The 18385-nt window shown below is 41.3% G+C and overlaps 2 protein-coding genes across 4 annotated transcripts in view; one reads left to right on the top strand and one right to left on the bottom strand.

Annotated features, from left to right (window-relative positions):
* The window catches only part of col2a1a (collagen, type II, alpha 1a), a 29484-nt gene extending 23269 nt beyond the window's left edge, over positions 1–6215 (top strand). For both annotated transcript variants that reach the window (XM_033629317.2, XM_033629316.2), the window contains 12 exons: positions 42–149; positions 752–859; positions 1065–1118; positions 1233–1340; positions 1439–1492; positions 1608–1715; positions 1816–1869; positions 2471–2578; positions 2682–2970; positions 3511–3698; positions 3830–4072; positions 4280–6215. In XM_033629317.2, the coding sequence (XP_033485208.1) occupies positions 42–149; positions 752–859; positions 1065–1118; positions 1233–1340; positions 1439–1492; positions 1608–1715; positions 1816–1869; positions 2471–2578; positions 2682–2970; positions 3511–3698; positions 3830–4072; positions 4280–4426 (1569 nt within the window). In that variant the 3' untranslated portion in view covers positions 4427–6215. The remainder of the gene's footprint in view (positions 1–41; positions 150–751; positions 860–1064; positions 1119–1232; positions 1341–1438; positions 1493–1607; positions 1716–1815; positions 1870–2470; positions 2579–2681; positions 2971–3510; positions 3699–3829; positions 4073–4279) is intronic.
* Positions 6216–8783: 2568 nt separating this feature from the next.
* aaas (achalasia, adrenocortical insufficiency, alacrimia) lies at positions 8784–17749 on the bottom strand. 2 transcript variants are annotated; one of them, XM_033628141.2, is made up of 17 exons: positions 17615–17749; positions 17280–17416; positions 17000–17127; positions 15695–15750; positions 15491–15582; positions 15351–15397; positions 14456–14554; positions 12242–12385; positions 11957–12077; positions 11728–11852; positions 11377–11437; positions 11190–11280; positions 10452–10548; positions 10158–10225; positions 9976–10057; positions 9763–9847; positions 8784–9021 (listed from the first exon to the last, which is right to left on the bottom strand). In XM_033628141.2, the coding sequence occupies exons 2-17, from the start codon at positions 17388–17390 to the stop codon at positions 8866–8868; spliced, it is 1563 nt and encodes a 520-aa protein (XP_033484032.1). In that variant the 5' UTR covers positions 17391–17416; positions 17615–17749; the 3' UTR covers positions 8784–8865. The 2 variants fall into 2 exon arrangements, with proteins under 2 accessions (XP_033484032.1, XP_033484033.1); XM_033628142.2 differs by having other exon boundaries at positions 10452–10545.
* Positions 17750–18385: the final 636 nt, after the last annotated feature.

The following is an 18385-nucleotide window of genomic DNA, read 5'->3' as shown; positions in this document are numbered from 1 at the left end:
TAACAAGAACATTTCATGACATCTCTTTCCTCACTCTGTAGGGTGCTGATGGGCCTTCAGGTCCTCAGGGTCTGGCTGGATCTCGTGGTATTGTTGGTTTGCCTGGTCAGCGTGGAGAGAGAGGTTTCCCTGGTCTCCCTGGACCTTCTGTAAGTGCTTTCATCTATACAGAGGCCAGATCAAACCCAAACATTCTTACAAATTCACACAATTACATAGGCCACACAGCCTGTGTGTGTGGTGCCATCTCAACAAAACTAGACAGTGAAAGTGTTTTCTTTTTTTGTCATATTGACATCATACCAGCAGAATTACACGTCACTACAGTTTCAGTATCTATATCTATAAAATATCTCACAGACATGTAAAAAAATATATATAAATATTTATTTTTGACTCAACAGTTCTTGTTTCAGTTTCAAATTAAAAGCCTTTAACTTACTGTAGTTTGTCTTAGGTTTGCCTTAGACGTACTCGTTAGTTACATTATCCTTGAATAGAGGTAGCAGTGTAATAAGCAAGATAATCTACAGCATTGGGTCATTATTAATATATATTGATTTATTCAGGATGAATCAAGACCCCTCCACTTCACATGGGGGTCCTGCATCACCCTGACCTGCTCGCTGTACATCATCTCTCACTCAGCCAACAGAAACAAAATACTGATCCAATGAAAGTCAGATGATTATTCTGTCTGCCTTCTATGTCGACTACTAAAATCTAATAATAATATGTCCTCTGTGTGTAGGGAGAACCTGGTAAACAGGGAGCTTCTGGTTCTGCTGGTGACCGTGGACCTCCTGGACCTGTGGGACCCCCTGGACTTAGTGGACCTGCTGGAGAGCCTGGAAGAGAGGTCAGTAACAACAACATAATGTTATAAATCACAGCATCAGGACATCAGTTGTGCACCAATCTATTGCTGTAGAAACAGGGATTATAATTACAGTGGCAAAACTTCCACAATCAATCATTCACTGCTTTATAATCGTCCACATCTTGCTATCTTGATCTATCAAATCAAATGCCATATCATTAACAAAGATGTTTCTGTATCTCAGGGTACCCCTGGATCAGATGGACCTCCTGGAAGAGATGGAGCTACTGGAGTCAAGGTAAGAGACTTCAGCCTCAAATAAAAGTCCAGCAAATCACACGGAAATCTACACGATCTGCGAGTTTGCAGAAGTTGTTGTTACCCTGACTCATCCCCTCATGTCCTCCTGTAGGGAGAGCGAGGTAACACTGGACCTGCTGGCGCCCCTGGAGCTCCTGGTCCCCCTGGTTCCCCTGGACCTGTCGGACCACTTGGCAAGCAGGGAGACAGAGGAGAGAGTGTAAGTAACAACACAGAAAAAAGACACAATGTCAGGTACTGATCCATATTTTTAATGTTATCACGAGCAAACACTCATACTGTTATTTCTGTCTTTAGGGTGCTCAAGGACCTGCAGGACCCGCCGGACCTGCTGGCGCTCGCGGAATGGCTGTAAGTATCATCATAAGTATCATTACATTTTTTGGATTTTAATTTGATTTAGGTAATTAAAATCACTACATGTATGCGGCCATGCATTTTAATACATGTTTAACATTTACTCAAGGGACCCCAAGGACCACGTGGAGACAAAGGAGAATCTGGTGAGACCGGAGAGAGGGGACAGAAGGGTCACCGTGGCTTCACTGGTCTGCAGGGTCTTCCTGGACCTCCTGTAAGTAATCCAAATCTAATAGTCCGTCCCTGTGGTACCATTTTTCATCTCACTCCCCTTCATCTGTCCGTTAAATCTGTTACTGTCCTCATCCTAACAGGGTCCTGCTGGAGATGCTGGAGCTGCCGGACCTGCTGGACCAAGCGGAGCAAAGGTGAGGAAACTGAGCAAAAGAGCAAACCAGAAGAGAAACTCTTATTACATTTCCATCCCGCGGCTTAAACGCCCCAGATATGTGATGGTAATGAAGGGCACAGGTTAGTCTTTTTGTAATTCTCAAATCACCTGACAAGGATGGGGACAGGAAAAGGCCAACGTGCTTTAATTACTCACCACTGTGATAAGATGGGCAGCTGAGGCATTTTGTAATTACTCTCTGTGAGGAAAAGAGGCAGACAGACAGGAGGGACTGCGATTTGTGAAACCACTCCTGCTGAGATCAGAAATGGACTTCAATATCTGTTCTAGATTAGCTGAGCACTGCGCCTGATAAGGAAAATGAAGGGAAATGTCACCATACAAATAATCTTCATGCATAATAAGGCAAAGGGTCTGGAGGTGATTGGGGTAACAGAGAGGAACTGCTCGCACATTTGAATTGCTTTATCAGATTTTTTTTTCTTATTCAGGCCACATGGTGGATCTAAAAAAAATAACTAGTACAGTGTTTCACTTTGAACAGAAAGTTCAGTACATGCTTCAGATTAATGCAGACATGTTAGCAGCTTTTACTGTAACACTCACTGTTTCTGTAGGGACCAGGTGGACCCGCTGGACCTGCTGGCAAAGACGGAGCAAACGGACTGCCTGGCCCCATTGGACCACCTGGACCTCGTGGACGCAGCGGAGAAACTGGTCCTGCTGTACGTAACTTGTCCTTAAAATTAAATCCACAAACCTGTGCACTGTGCTTTTTCAGTGCTGTCTTGTATATGAATGCCCTCCTGATCCGTTCCCTGCTTTCAGGGTCCTCCTGGTAACGCCGGACCCCCTGGCCCTCCTGGTCCTCCTGGCCCTGGCATCGACATGTCTGCCTTCGCCGGTCTGGGTCAGACCGAGAAGTCCCCAGATCCTCTCAGGTACATGAGGGCCGATGAGGCCTCCAGCTCCCTGAGGCAGCACGACGTGGAGGTCGATTCCACACTCAAGTCCCTCAACAGCCAGATTGAGAACCTGCGCAGCCCCGACGGCAGCCAGAAGAACCCTGCTCGCACCTGCAGAGACCTGAAGCTGTGTCACCCTGAGTGGAAGAGTGGTAAGTAGGATGAAAAAGACAGCAGAGAAAGCTAGTCTGATGACGGTTTGCCTTAAAAATGTTAATCTTGCGTACAGAGGCTGTGTCCTTATCAAAGCAGCCTAGGTTTGCTTCCGACCCGGGACCCTTTGCTGCATGTCGCCCCATCGTACTATCAATAAAGGCCTAATTTGGATTATTAAATTAACAGCTTTACTAATGCTGAACTGAATCTTCAGATTCATTTTGTTGAGTGATACTGGCATAAGGATGGCTGCATCACCTGCAGCATCAAGACAGAGCTACAGAATCAGAAAGAAAGTTTACAGATATCATTAAATCTGATCCTTTTAATTAAAGACTGGGCCTGTAAAAGTTTCCCTGCCTGAATAAGATCACAATGAAGGTTATTTTTCTTGGACAGGGGGCAGAACACTAAGACAGGAATATCATCACCACTGTGAACAAGATCAGCTTTTTCATATCTTTAACAAAGGACAGTAAAAGTCAGACACCTTGATGTCCATACATCTCATTAACCCATGTTTCTCATTTCTCCAGGTACCTACTGGGTGGATCCCAACATTGGCAGCATAGCCGATGCCATCAAGGTCTTCTGTAACATGGAGACTGGAGAGACCTGCGTCACCCCGAGCATCGCCGAAGTACCAAAGAAGAACTGGTGGACTAGCAAGAGCAAGGACCGCAAACACGTCTGGTTCGGAGAGACCATGAATGGAGGATTCCACGTGAGTGCACTTTCACAAAACAAGGCTTTAGATACTGTCTTTGTCTTTAAACTTCTCTTCAAGTAAAACTAAATTATCCTTAACTTGAACACTGCTAATGAATTCCCCAACCTGTCATTCTGATCGTACAGTTCAGCTACGCTGAGGACGGCCCTGTCGCCAACGCCGGCAGTGTCCAGCTGACCTTCTTGAGGCTTCTGTCCACTGAGGCATCCCAGAACCTCACTTACCACTGCAAGAACAGCGTCGCCTACATGGACCAGGCCACAGGCAACCTGAAGAAGGCTCTGAAGCTGCAGGGCTCCAACGATGTGGAGATCCGCGCAGAGGGCACCAGCCGCTTCACATACAGCGTGTTGGAGGATGGCTGCCAGGTGGGTGCACACAGCTGCAAAACAGAGCCAGAGGAAATAATCTCTCTTAAAGTTTTAGATATGTATGATTGTCATCGTATCATGAAGCCCAGTTTAGACCAAAGATTCGCGACAAGACTAGCTGAAACAGGCAACTACTTGCAATGCACCATTCGGCAACGTTCTAAAAACCTGCCTTAACACATTTCTGTTTGTCTCCACCAACAGAAACATACAAACCGATGGGGCAAGACTGTCTTTGAGTACAAAACACAGAAAACCTCCCGCCTGCCAATCGTAGACATTGCTCCCATGGACATCGGAGGAGCGGATCAGGAGTTTGGAGTGGAAGTAGGCGCAGTCTGCTTCTTGTAAAGTGGAATATCACAATGGCCCCCCAAAAAAAACACAGGAAATAAATAAACTCAACCATGAAAACATTACACGCACACTTCCACAATAAAGAAGACTGGAAATTGTAAAAGAAAAATTTTTCTCTCACAACGAAGTGCTCTCCAAGTTGTACTCCCTGGATGTTAGCACTGAAGGGCACCGGCAATATCTGTACACCACACCAGCATTCTCTGTCAACCCGCTTCCTGAGATCCAGTCATGTTTCCCATGGCCCACTGTTGACGGGAATGAGTCAGAGCCAGGAGGAAGAGGGACCAAGCAAACAAGTTATGGAGAACAGAAACATGACTTGATGTCACTTATTTATTGTCTAACCTGAGTGGGCAGAGTTGAGGTAGGACTGGACGGGTTTACTTTGTAAGTAAGACAAGCCCCCCTTTCCACTACAGAACAGCCGCACGACCTCTGTCCCAGTCCTACTCCAGCTCCCTCCCTGTTTCCCTCCTGACACACTAATACGGCATTTTGAATCAGTGTAGACCAAAAATAAACATCCTCAGTAAAACCAAATCCAGGTGCTCCATGCCTGTCCATCGAGAGCAGGAGTAAAACCTTTACTGTGTATTATAAATCCTTGGTTCTATTGTTGTAAAAGTCTGTGTTTATAAACAACCAGATGGTTTTATATATATTTCCACATTATGTGTGTACATGTGTCTATATGCACACCAACACTTTTTGGAAAGTGAGGTTACATTTGGGATGTATGTTTCGATGTCCTGTCCCCCTTGACTGCCCATCAGAGGAAGGCCCAGTTCTCATCCAAAAGAAAAATAATAATACGTTTTGAAAGAATTTGAGGGAAATTTGTTTTGCTTTTTTTTATTGTAGTCATCCAGATTGTTAAAAGCTACCTCACGCTGAAAAAACAAAGTGAAAATGTTGAGTTTAAATCTGAGCTGACCAAAAATTAGCTTTCAGGTGGATCTGGGGCTGAACGGCCATCTTTGCTCTCTCTTCAGAAGGTGCTATGAGTTCTGTAATTCAGTCCCCCCCAGCCCTCCCAAACCCTAATTCCCACTAGCCTCACACCACACACTCACACTCCACCCTGGAGGAGGGGTACAGTCGGGTTAAGACAGGGGAGACAGGGGCTACTTGGAGGCCTCCTCTGGAGACCCACAAGCTGAACGCGGGACTCCGAGGACGGACGCTCACAAACAACCAGGGTGGGTTGTCTGTGTGTGTGTGTGAGGGCGTGTACATTTTTTTAATTAATTTTATTATGATCATTTTTTTGTTTTTTTTTTTTGCTACACTTCTAATTGATGTAAATTGGAAAATAAAAGGAAAACCGAATTAAGAATGAAGTTGATTTTTAATTGACTTTTGAATAAAAACAGAAATGGCGTGGGGACGTATTTCTTCTTTCAACAGAACCATTCATGTGTGCTTAAATGTTTTTTTTATTCTACTTTTTTTATTTCATGAGGTCAGTTACTCTTGACTGTGAGTGCATAGGCTGTGTGTGAGTGTGTGTGAAAGTACGACTGTGATGAAAGTGTGTTTTCATATGAGAGAATCTCATACCAACAGGAACTAAAGTACTGTAATCGTTGTGCGGTGTCAGGATGGGGCCGGGCGTAATGGCTCCTGATTGTCTGAACTAATAGGCATAAATAAAGAACATGTTGTTGACTGGAACCAAGTATTTTGTAGAGTAATGATGCATCTGAATTGCTGCGTCTTGTGCTGTGGCCAGCTTCTTCTCCGGTCTGTCCTGAGTAATAAAGCTTGACTTAAGCCTTTACAGTGACATATTCTTTAATTATTTAAATATGACCATAACAAGCCAAACGTATATCATTATTATTATATTATTCTGATTGTTATGGCACCAAAATTAATGGCAATTATTTTACAAAGAACAATAAATTAGATCACATTTTAAGTGGAACGCTGCAGATTTAACACATCAGAGTTATTTCACAGGTCTTGTAGGTGTATATGTCACTTGAGTCACATGTCACATGTGGGTTGGGCTGAAGACTACAAGCTTGAAATTAAACTAGAATGGCAGCCTCACGGTTGAATGCCTCCGCAAACTAGTCAAGTTACAGTAAACTACAGTTTATATCCACATCTGACCAGACTCGTAGTTTCGACAGCTGACAATTCTTCAAATATGGATGTCGCTGCAAAGACATTACCTAAAACATGGATGCTTTGCACACATCTTCCTCCCAGCAGCACAGATCTAAACAATCAGCAGTTTCAAGATGGACACCTGAGATCAGTGTCACCAACTAAGTATGACAGATGACAGCTTGACAGCTCAGTGACAGCTGTCAGATAGATGACAGTGCATTCAGGTGACTGATGACCAGTCGATAACACAATATTAATTATTTAACTGAATAAAATAATCAAATATAACCAACAGCATAAGTATTAAATAACAATGACAGGGAAATGAATAACCAACATAATATGTTACAACCTACAATGTATGCAGTTATAACAATGCAAAATAACACCAGAGCTGTCCGGGTCTCTGGCGAGCTCGGTGAATGGCATTTTGTTTTTTCTCCTGGACGTATGTGTCAGAGGATCAAAGTTACAATTGTCATTGTCTGGGAGATCACGGTGACTTTTGACCACCAAAAACTTTTCAGTTCATTGTTGAGTCCAGGTGGATGTTTGTGCCAAATTTACAGAAGTTCCCTCAAGGTTTTCTTTATATAACCAGTTCCTAAGAATGAGACTGATGAGGTCACAGTGACCTTGACCTTTGACCACTAAAATCTAATCAGGTCATCCTGGAGTCCAACCAGATGTTTGTGCCAAATTGAGGAGATTCCCTCAAGGTGTTCATGAGATATCATTTTCAGAATGGGACGGACAGACCGGCAGACAACCCAAAACACAATCCCTCCAGACCATAGACTGTAACTAAACTTTAACTTACTTAATAATCTGGGGGTACAAAAAAGTGATTTGACCAGATCTCTGTCGCCTTTCCTCATCTCTGTGTGAGGCTAACGGCTACATTAGCTGCTGCTAGCATAACATCTGACCAAACGGTCGGCGGTCGACCGTTGACAAGAAAAAAAAAAATGTAAAAATGCTTCACTGTGTACCAAATAGACATAGATACATTCTGTACAATATGTAGAATATACTAAATCGTCATAATATGCTGTTTTAGCAGTGAATATACAAAAAAATAGCCGACATTAGCCACTACTAGCTCAACACACCTGAATCTTTTGGACCAGTTGCATTGTGGGTAACCCTGGGCTATTAGGACTGAAATAAAATTAATCAATAAATCAGCAAAGAATATCTTTCTAGCCGTTATTAGACAAAAATAAATTAGTTAATAATAATAATAATAAATTAGGCAACATTAGCCGCTACTGGGTCTGTAAAGACTGAAATAAAATTAATAATACGTAAATCACCAAAGTATACTGTTTAAGCAGTTAGTATGCAAAACAAATACAGTGTGCCATTTTATACTGACAGGAAATGATAAAACATGGTTGTCAAAGTGTGACTTTGGGAAGCTGCTGCCAACTAATCTAAACATATAAAAAAGTGTTTTCCCCCACATTTAATACTTTTTGTTTCACAAGATTTGTCCTTTTCACTGGTTTATTTTTCCTGAAAGAAGCTCCTGCATTTCTTATGTGCATTGCATTAAGGAAGAATTGACTGTATTTATGTTCTGTCTGCTTTCAGTATGCTTTATTTTGTCACTTTTCTATACACACTACAGACAAAAAAACCTCTAAGAAACAGTATATAGTGTGGACTTGGATATGGGGGATGTCTCTGATGCACACATTTTGAGCCTTTTCTTAACTGCATATTGAGAGACCAGTGTTATTGAGATGCAACACTTAAACTGGTGGAGTTTTCTTTTTACTTAAAGGTATATTATGCAGCATTGCAAACTTAGTCACCAGCAAAAATCAAAGTAAAATCCAACCCCATATTCACTCTCAATTGGGGTTTTGACTTGCTATATATATTTTTTTTTCTGAGTTGTGTCTCTTGGATGCCTGCTGCTACTATCTGGCACCTGGTTGATACCTTTTCATAAAGCCCTGAACTTAGCTGAGCGCTGTGGGGGTAAATGCCCGTAAACGTCCAAAAAACAAGAAAATCCAGGCAGAGGGCAAAGTCTCTAGAAAAATACACCACCACACACACAGAGTGGGTCATAAGTGATGATTGAGAGGATTTACCTCTGTATGAGTGTATACATTACTTCTTATGAAAATCCTACATAGTTTATCTTTAGTAAGAAAATATTTCAGCTTTGGAGCACATCTTAGCTGTTTTGAGAAATGAGGGAGCTCATAAGTCTTAGTTTAGCAAGTACTTTACAGGTTTATTAACAATCCATGATGACAAAAATGATTTGTGAGTGTGTGACGGTGAGTGTTGGTCGGTCAGGAGATGAGCTCTGTAAAGAGCGACTGATTAGCAAAATCTGCAGGCCTCTCCTGAGGGCGTGGCAGTGACGGACTGCCGCTGAGGCCAAAATGGGGCACGCCAGCACTCAGGAAGTAGAAAGGCACGTGGGTTATTCTTCCACTGGACCAACACTGTGAACAGAGAAAGACAGATGTTACTTGGGATTAGGTAGAGAGTAACCAGTATGATTCCTACTGTATCAGGGATTCTGCAGGTTCACCAAGTTAAATTTGATACATTAAGTCCTTTTTAATACCACACGCAACACACATTAATACCTGTTTCACCATCATACCAACTTAAGTATGAAAGTATGAAGGAAAACCAGCAGGGAAGACATGATCTTATATTATTTATTATCGATATATCACATTTTTCAGTACTTCCCAGCAGTTTCTAACAATAATTCCTAATAATATTAATCAAATGAATGATACCTGGACCCAAACAGCCAGCCCAGAATAGATGAACACATTACCAAATAAAAAATGATTAATTAATTGCAAGTTTTTGCAAAAATCAACACATGCATATTATGAATCGATGAGCTTCCTATCTACTGTAGCGAGCAGCACTAACAGTATTTTCGACGGGTCTGATGGTGCTGACTCCACAAAATAAAGTTTAAACAGCCTCCTGCGTGTCTTCACTGTCACAACAATCCAACTTTTAGTTTAAAAGTGTATATCATCTCCCGACAGCCCTCAAACAGTTAGTAAAAAGTTTTCTCTTTCCTTCACAGCAGGCAGGAGAAAATATTTTGAAATTTAATTTACTTCAATGCTTTTTAAGACTTTATAAAAACCCACAGAAACCACAACATTATTTACTGAAACATAATATGAGAGTAAAAAATACAGGGCAAGACTGACCACAGTGAGCAGAGCTCCATGCTGGAAGTTTGGGTGGAATTGCATCAGTCTTGGCTCTGCACCGGGCTCCCCCTGAACAAAACCACTAAAAACATAAACACAAGAAAAAAATCAGTACACTCAGAGAGGATGTGCAGTAGGGCTACACTGGGAAATGCAATATTGTTGAGCTCTACTAGGGCATGAAATGTAATCACATGTCAAAGTACAAACCAGGGCAAAAGCTCAAAAATAGGGTTGGTTCTCGTCTTGAACACGGCTATGATTGCAGGCCGACCGGCTGCTTGTGGATCACCTGAGAGAGAAGATCAGATACAGAGACTCAGATGAGTTTTTAAAAATAAAAAATAACGTAACACTGATCAGGTTCATTGTGATGAAGAGAAGAGGTGGACCTTTGAGAAGCACTGCGAGCCTCTCTCCTGTTGGGTCCCAGGCTAAAGACTGGATCTCTCCACCGACGCTGGCAGACAGAGCAGACAGTAAGTGACACTAAGCTTGACTTTTCTGTAAGTGGCTGTAATGTTACAAGCAGGCAGGAAGCCAAGCAGCGCTGAATGCTGCCTGAATACTCAATAAATGCTTCAAACAGTCTTGTTTGAGCCTTTTTGGAAACCAAACTCATCACTGTTTCTGATGTAGTTCAGCTGAAAAGCAGCTAATTAGCGAATCTAGTTTAGAGCTCTTACATGATGTCTCCATCTGCTGTGTTAAAGGTTGTCTCTGATAGGTCAGCCACCACTGCTGCTGCCTGTGGCCCTTTTGATGTGCATGTAGGTACGCCTGCTGAATAACAACAACATCATACAGGTCAATTTAAGTTATTGAGACTCTTTAAAGGGACAGTTCACCCAAACATGAAAAAAATAAACAAAAAACTCTGCAGGCAAACATTTTCCTATTATTTGTCGACCACAAACATGACGTATCATCTGAATCTGAAACATTTGGCAGGTGTAGTTCGGTAGAAACTTTATACCAGTTTAAAATAGGAACTATTTTCTTTCTACTAGACAGATAATAGTTCCTACATGAAACTGCTCACAACAAGGTCTGTGGATTATCTTGAGTAACCAGGTCAGGATTGTAGGGAAGAAACATTGCTGTTGAGTTTTTCAGATGTATTTCTTGGCGCTGTTGAGCACCACAAACCGAGTGCAATCTTGTTCCATTATGTGCAAGAGAAGGCAGACACCTCTATGGCCAATATCTCTAACACTCAGCAACTTACACCAAAACAATCTAGATTGATGAACAGCACTGCAGGTAAGAGGAAAAATATGGGGTGAACTGTCCCTTCAAGTACTATAATCAGTTTGTTATTCAACTTTAAACAAATATAATTGAAGCTGTACATCAGTTATGAACAAGGCTGAATATTCCACAAGACAACTGGTTATTCTGTGTAAAGACTGTGGACAGATAACCTGGTGAATCAGTGAAGGTCAGAGCGTAGATGACCATCTCTTCCTGTACGGTGAAGAGCAGTCGGCTCCCATCTGGACTCCAACAACCAGACTAACAAAAACAGACAAACACACATTCATAACCATTTAATAAAATACATGTTACCTAATTAAACATTAACTTTAAAACATGGTAACAAGTTTTCACCTGGCAGCGCCCTTTCAAACATGGCCAACGCTCACAGGTCCACATCCTGGTCTCCCAGACCCTGAGGAAAGAAACTTTACTTATCGATGTGTAAAAACACCACGTTCTATCCACTTATTATCTTATAACAGCTGCTGAACTCCAGACTGTGCCACTAATCCCTCACATGTTCATAAATATTCATGAAGCTTGACACTTTATTGTAATACAGCATCGACTCCGTACACACTAATCATGACAGGGACATATAGTCACTGGCAGCTTGACATATCTGTTGAATAACATGTGCTATTGTAGCTCTAAAACAAAGGTAGATTAGAAACTTCAGCTATCTGAAGTGTTGTCTCTGACCTGAACAGTGCAGACGGTGTAGAAGCCAGGACGCGGCTGCCATCAGGGGACCAGGACAGGAAGGTGACCCCGCCTCCTCCAACACGGTGAAGAGGCACACAGTTTTCTGAAGCTACATCCCAAATCTGAAAGATACAATGAATCCAAAGATACAAAAGCCCACAATCACTTTGTGAATCACTTTCTTACGAGATGAATCAGACTTCAAGACAAAGCTGTTGCCTCGTACCATCATCGCGGTGTCCATAGGTGAGGCCGACGCGAGGAGAGATCCGCTTGGAGACCAGGCGATGGAAGTGACGGGAGAGTGACCAGGATGAGACAAAACTTGAGCGCAACCAGATGAAGGCCTGGAGGGGTCGAGAAGAGTGCAGCACGAGAAATTCCACTGTTTAGAGATGTATGTCACGTCACAAAATTCAGCAGCCACATGCACAAAAAGTTAGAACTAATTTTCAGTGTTTTTTGAGAGAACTGACTACAATCATTTTAAGACTGTTTGGAGTTTACGTACCTGGTTGACAGTGAGCAGGGGTCCACATGCCAGACCAGTAAACAGTTTTGACAGGCGACAGCGAGAGCAGACGCACACAGCGGCTTCCACTGCACTGCTGCAACATTCCTCTGTAGACGGTGCTTCAGTGTGGGAGTTGTGGCGCTGAGAGACACGAGACCAAAGGGAGACAGAGTAGTGAAAATACTGTCCCAGAATAAAAAAGAACAAGGCTGCACTATGAGGCTGACGTGCACTCAGATTTTGTGTTTCTGTTTACAAACTGTCCTGGTGACATACAGCTTTATTACCTCAGCCGAAGAGATTATGTTTTCAGTTCGGTTTGTTTGTTTGTCAGCAGAATAACAGAAAAACTACTGATCAGATTTTCATGAAACTTGGTGGAAGACTGCAGCATGAGCCAAGGAAGAACCATCACAGGGTGGACACACAAATTATTTCTCACTTTTGTTAACATTGTGAGATAAGGCATGTGGCCATGGTGGAATAAATGCCATACATCTGAAAATCCTGTCGATGGTAGTAAAGTTCAAGAGTGATAAAACAGCCAACTGTAGAAATACAAATACTCCACAATCCACATTCACCAGTAGCCTGGGGTGGCCTTCACATGTAGCTGCTCAAACTTGACACAGAAAGCAGTCGTCAGGAAGCACTCGGGGACAGACAGCGGTTTCATGGAGGAACAAACACAACTGTAATGCCATTTTTTTCTCAAACTAAGGTGTGGCTATAGAAACATTAATACACATATATTATGCAACTAATTAAACTCACATCCAAATGTGAATTGTGTGAAATAAACTACACCACAGATATTGTTTTAAATTTGACTCCAGAAAAAATAACTTCTTGAATATAATTTTTTTTGTAAAAACTGTTTTTGATAACAGCTGCTGATAAAATTTGGTTTTCCAAATGTTAATTATGTAAATTATTTCCAATGTAGTGGTACATAATTAATGCACAGCTGAGATGACGAGGCTACAGCTCAGCACAACCATATTTTGACAAATTTGGAAATATAAACAAACATATTTGGTGGTTGTGTTTTCATATTTACACATCATAGAGCAGTAGTTTTCAAACACACCAAAGGGCAAGCCAAAATCTCAAAGCCAATCCGTACTTATATCTCTGCACAATAAGTTCGATAACATGTGGCTGGCAGTCAGAGCTTTTGATGTGTCACACACTAGTAATTCCCACGTGTAAATTGTCACAAAGAGGTTCCTGGTGAAGGTTTTTAAAATTAAATTCTATTTTTAGCTACAGTTTGCCTCTTTATTAGGGAATGGGTGTGCACAACACACTGATGCAGTAAATTACAAATTCATTCAGAACTTTTTGTAGAGGCCCAGTTGAATATTGCAATAATAATGTGTGTGTCTCACAAAATCCCACAGTGCACCTGGACTGACATCATGGCACACACAACATTTGAGAACCACTGGTATAGAAAACTGGACAATAGGAAATATTAAGTTGATATCACGTCTTGTTGAATTGTCTTGTGAGGTACACATCCTGTTACCTGCGCCTGCTATGGTGGTCTCGCAACAGTATCTGGACAAAGAAGATAAATCCATATGACCTGGCAGCCCAAATCTGGATTACAGACTGCAATGCTTTACCTTCACTGACGTACCTGGTCTTCAGAAATCTTGTTTTTTGACTGAGAGTTTTTACTTTGGTATAGAGTTGCAGCAGAATGAGCGTGAATGTATACACTACAATTACAGTCTTAGAAAATATCACAATTTCATGGTATTTGGCATCACATTATTATTATTATTACAGAGCACATATCTCACCCGAATGTGCCCCCACCCCCCCTACTTTCACATTCTCTATTGACCTTCGTGAATGAAGATCTGTGCTCTCCGAGTGCCCCTCTACTTGTTATTGAGATCAGAGGTTCACAGTTGCATCAAAGTATGTCTACAGACTAACACTGACATTCTGTTATTATAAAAAGTGAATGTTTGGACGTGTTCCAGCGCTGGATTCTGCCTCAGTATCAGAGCACATTAACATTTATATACAGTATACTACCACGCTGCTGTTTGAACTGTTCCTGCTGCATTAGTGTTTCATGTCATTGTAGCACTGTAGAGCTTTGATCAGCAGTAATCTTTTTAACTACAATTATGCAGCGTAGACTTAATTCCACAAGTTGTTCTGTCTGCCTTCTTCAGAGCTTAGTTACTGTACCTTTTGGGGTTATAGATCTTAATGGAGTCATCCAGTAGCGCTACGGCAAATTTATCTGTATGAGGATGCCAAGCGAAGGCCCGCACCACACAGTCAGACCTGGAGAAGAAAGAGGGATGTAAGCAGAAAATATATTATTTATATATATATATATTTTTTTTAATATCTATTATTAAATTTCTGTTTAAAGTACTGTTTCAAGCCAATGCTTAAAAATACTGCACATGTATAAAAAGATCCCACAGTTTTTCCAATCAAAACGATTGTTTTCTTTGTCCTTTAACCTGATGGTTATTCCTTCAATCTATTGATTCATTGTTTGGTCTATAAAACACCAGAAAACCGTCAAAAAAATCCATCACAATGCCCTAAAAGTCATTAAGTGACTTTTTTAATTCAACCGACAGTTGAAAACTCAAAAGATATTCAGTTTACTTTAATGTAGGAAAACAAAAAAACAGCAGATCCTCATATTTGAGAACCTAGAACACTGAAAAATGACTTAACCAATTACAACCACGATTCCAAAAAAGCTGAGACACTGGAAGGGAAGATTCTCCGTCCAGTTGCATTTTTTTTTTCAAAATCGTAGATAAGCAAATGTACACAGTATGGTAACTATCAACTTTTATATCACAGTATACCTTCAAATCGCTATATCGCTGCAACTCTAGTCCCAGCTTTTTTGGAATTGGGGGTTGCAACTTGATTGTCAAAATTGCTGCAGACTAATTTTCTAACCGTTTCAGCTCTACAGTTATATTAATATAATAAAAACTCTCAGCTCTTCATCAGCATGTCTGCTCACAACCAGCTTATTCATAATACATAATATCTTTAAGCATTTGCCCTTTGAAAGCAAAAATAAATGCCAGATGACAAAGTTGGCACTCACCACTTCAAAACTTGTGAAAATTCAGCGAGCATGTCCTCACTGCTCATCTATAGAACAAATGACAAACAGGTAATACCCATTTGACAAACATCTGGTGATTAAGTGTACTGCTGTAATCAACACATTTAACAGCAACTTACTGTGAGGTGAGGAAACAGGGAGCCGTGAAAGGACGAGAACCATCTCAACAACGCCAGGGTACAACCAGAAATCACTGACATCCATTTAGGCACTACAAGAGCACAAGATACAAGAGAGTTGATGTATAAACACATCAGTGGATAAATAGTGAAGGAGCAGGTCATCACTGTATGTGTTAGAGCAAACAGAAGATTTTGGCGTACCTTCTGTATTTGAGTTGGTAATTTCATCGAGTAGTCCTGTGAAACCACCGTCCCGCCTGAGATGTACAGAGAAAAGTTGCATAAATGATCTTTGTATGTGAAAGACATTGGACAAACTTTATTCCAAGGCCTACATGAAAAGTTTTTTTTTCAACTACAAGATGTCCTACTTGCCAAAACGTGCCTCGGAAATCAAGTTATAGTTACAGTGAATGCACTATAACTTGTCTGTTATAGCAATGTTATTATGGTCCGACCAACACAGGATTTGATTTGATTTCCTGCCAGTTTATTAGGTACACCTGGGTAAAACACAGTCTAATGCAACAGTCCTGCAATAAATCACACCAACATGTAGGTCAGTAGCTGTCCATTAGTCATTCACTCTACAGCAGGAATTGGCACTTTGAAATAAAAGCTATACGTGAGAAATTCACTGTACCTCAAAATAAACTGTGGGTTTTACAAACTTGACACACTCTCAAGGCACTGATGTTGGTTGTAGTGTTCAGATTTTTGTTGAAAGTTGTTGATTCAACTACGATCATTTTGTAAACTGCAGGTTGTGGTGACAGGTGTCTCTATTATTTATGTTAACAATGGTAAGCCAAATAAAAGAATTATCTCTCTCTCCTCAGTTTCTGAAAAGTTGGTTCTCCTCCATTTGCTAACATTCATGTCCTATTACTGCATATTGCTAACTGGGCTTCACTGCACGTCACTAACTCGACTTCTTCTCTGGAGCCTTTGTGCTCCACTGTTTCGCAGGTTCTATCTTATGGCAGCTACGCCTGGATCGTGTGTCGTGGTTGAGCTGCTGCCGTGGTCCTGCCTGAGGCCTCCTACTACTGCTGTTATTATTAGTCATATTTCTACTATTATTATACACATAAGGGGTTTTGGGGGAGTTTTCCTTATTCTCTGTGAGGGTCCAAGCACAGAGGGATGTCATACACTGTAAAGCTCTCTGAGGCAAATTGTGATTTGTGATACTGAGCTTTATAAATAAAACTGAATTGAAACTCTGTGTGTGTTGCAACATAGTCCAACAGCACCACAAACTACAGCCTCTAAGATGATCATGAAGTTGCATCAACAACACTGCTCTAATACACTGAAAATAAAAACAACTTTATAACCCTCAGGAAGGGAATATTTACAGGACTGCTGTATTGGACTGTATTATTCTTAGCTAGATGTATCTAACAAAGTGGCAACTGTGTGTACATAATGTAGTCTGTGTTGTAATTCCTACACCTAATCTGTGTGTGTGTGTGTGTGTGTGTGTGTGTGTGTGTTACCTACCATGCTGCTGCGCTCCTCATCCACAGTGTTTCTGAGTGATCCAGGAAGGCCGCCTTGCTGCTGCTTTCTGTGCGACTGTGGAGCTTCAGAGACTCTCGGGGGAAATATAAACTCAGAGGACTGGACTCCTGCAGGAAACACACAACACTATAATGATAACCTTTCACTAGGCACAGTACAAACACACAAGAAGATACTGTACATCTCACCACAATACATTGGCATGTTGTGAGAGATTATCAGTTGTGTGTTAAGTGACCACAGCAGCTTTGACTCAGACCTGCTTCAGTCGGTCTTCAGTACTTGTTCCTGACAGCAGCTCGTTGTTGGACTCGCACAGAGTGGTCTGTCCGGAGGGCAGCGGAGGAGGAAACAACACCAGAGAGCACATCTTCAACACGATGGAGCCTCTGGACCCTGAAAACACACCATGTATCAGTCAGGTAAACACAGAGGGACTTAGTGGAAGCCATGTTTACATCTATACAGCGGGCTAACAGCTGGTTAGCTAGCACCAACGGTTAAAGTTAGCAAGCTAGTTCAAGCTAACTTCTTTTATATCGACCTCGTTTTAGCGACAACAGTTTCCCTTCGTTTATAAGTCGTTAAAGTTACCTTGTAGTATGTTGTGTCCTGCGTAGTGTGGTCAGTTATCACGCGCTGTATTTCCAAACAAAAGAAAAGCGCATGCTACCTCGCTGTGACACTTTGGGCTAGCTTCAGACTTCAAGTTAATCGCGCGGTGTGGGCTACGGCAAGTCAAAGGGACAAACGGTGCGGAGTCGGCTACAGAGCGCTGATGTGCTGCCCTCTTCAGGACTCAGAGCGACATTACATCATTGAAACAGACACCGACTGTTGTTAGTTATGATGCTTTAAATACACAAGGCATCTTATTTAATTATACAAGTCGAGTTGTTTCCACATGGATTTTCCCTGAAGTGTTTTTCCTCCACATTAGCCGTCTATCATCATGTTTTTAGTTAACTGAGTTGAGTTGAGTTTGGTATGTTTTTTTTCCAACTTATAAAACTCATAATGCACACGACAACAACAATAAGGCATTACTTTTGAAGCTGTGACAAACCAAAGCAAATTTTGATGACCAAAAGGCCCTTTTAACACTTTATTTATAAAGATTTTCCATGAACATACAAGTCATTACCATGAGTTGTCTTCCAAGTTGCAGTAATGTGCAAAAAATAAAATAAAAATAAAGGATACTGGAGACTAACAAAAACCAAAACAAAGAGATCATATTGAGAGAAAAAAACAAAGCAAAACAAAACAAAAAACAAGGAAATGATTAAATAAATCTATAATAACAGTCTATGATAATAAAAAAAGGTACCTACCCTTTTAACATGAATTGTTTTGTACTGTTCT

This window comes from Epinephelus lanceolatus, chromosome 8 (assembly GCF_041903045.1).
Source record: "Epinephelus lanceolatus isolate andai-2023 chromosome 8, ASM4190304v1, whole genome shotgun sequence".
Lineage (NCBI taxonomy): Eukaryota > Metazoa > Chordata > Actinopteri > Perciformes > Serranidae > Epinephelus > Epinephelus lanceolatus.
This window is presented reverse-complemented; position numbering and strand designations above follow the sequence as displayed.

Bases quoted from the DNA above. Each gene is read 5' to 3' on its own strand.
- aaas (XM_033628141.2), bottom strand. From the start codon at position 17,390: ATGTGCTCTCTGGTGTTGTTTCCTCCTCCGCTGCCCTCCGGACAGACC. The intron at 14,555-15,350 runs GTGAGTGCCAAC...TTTCTTCTCCAG, and splicing joins TTTTCACAAGTTTTGAAGTG to GTCTGACTGTGTGGTGCGGG. The intron at 12,386-14,455 runs GTACAGTAACTA...CGTGTCTCTCAG, and splicing joins AAGATCTATAACCCCAAAAG to CGCCACAACTCCCACACTGA.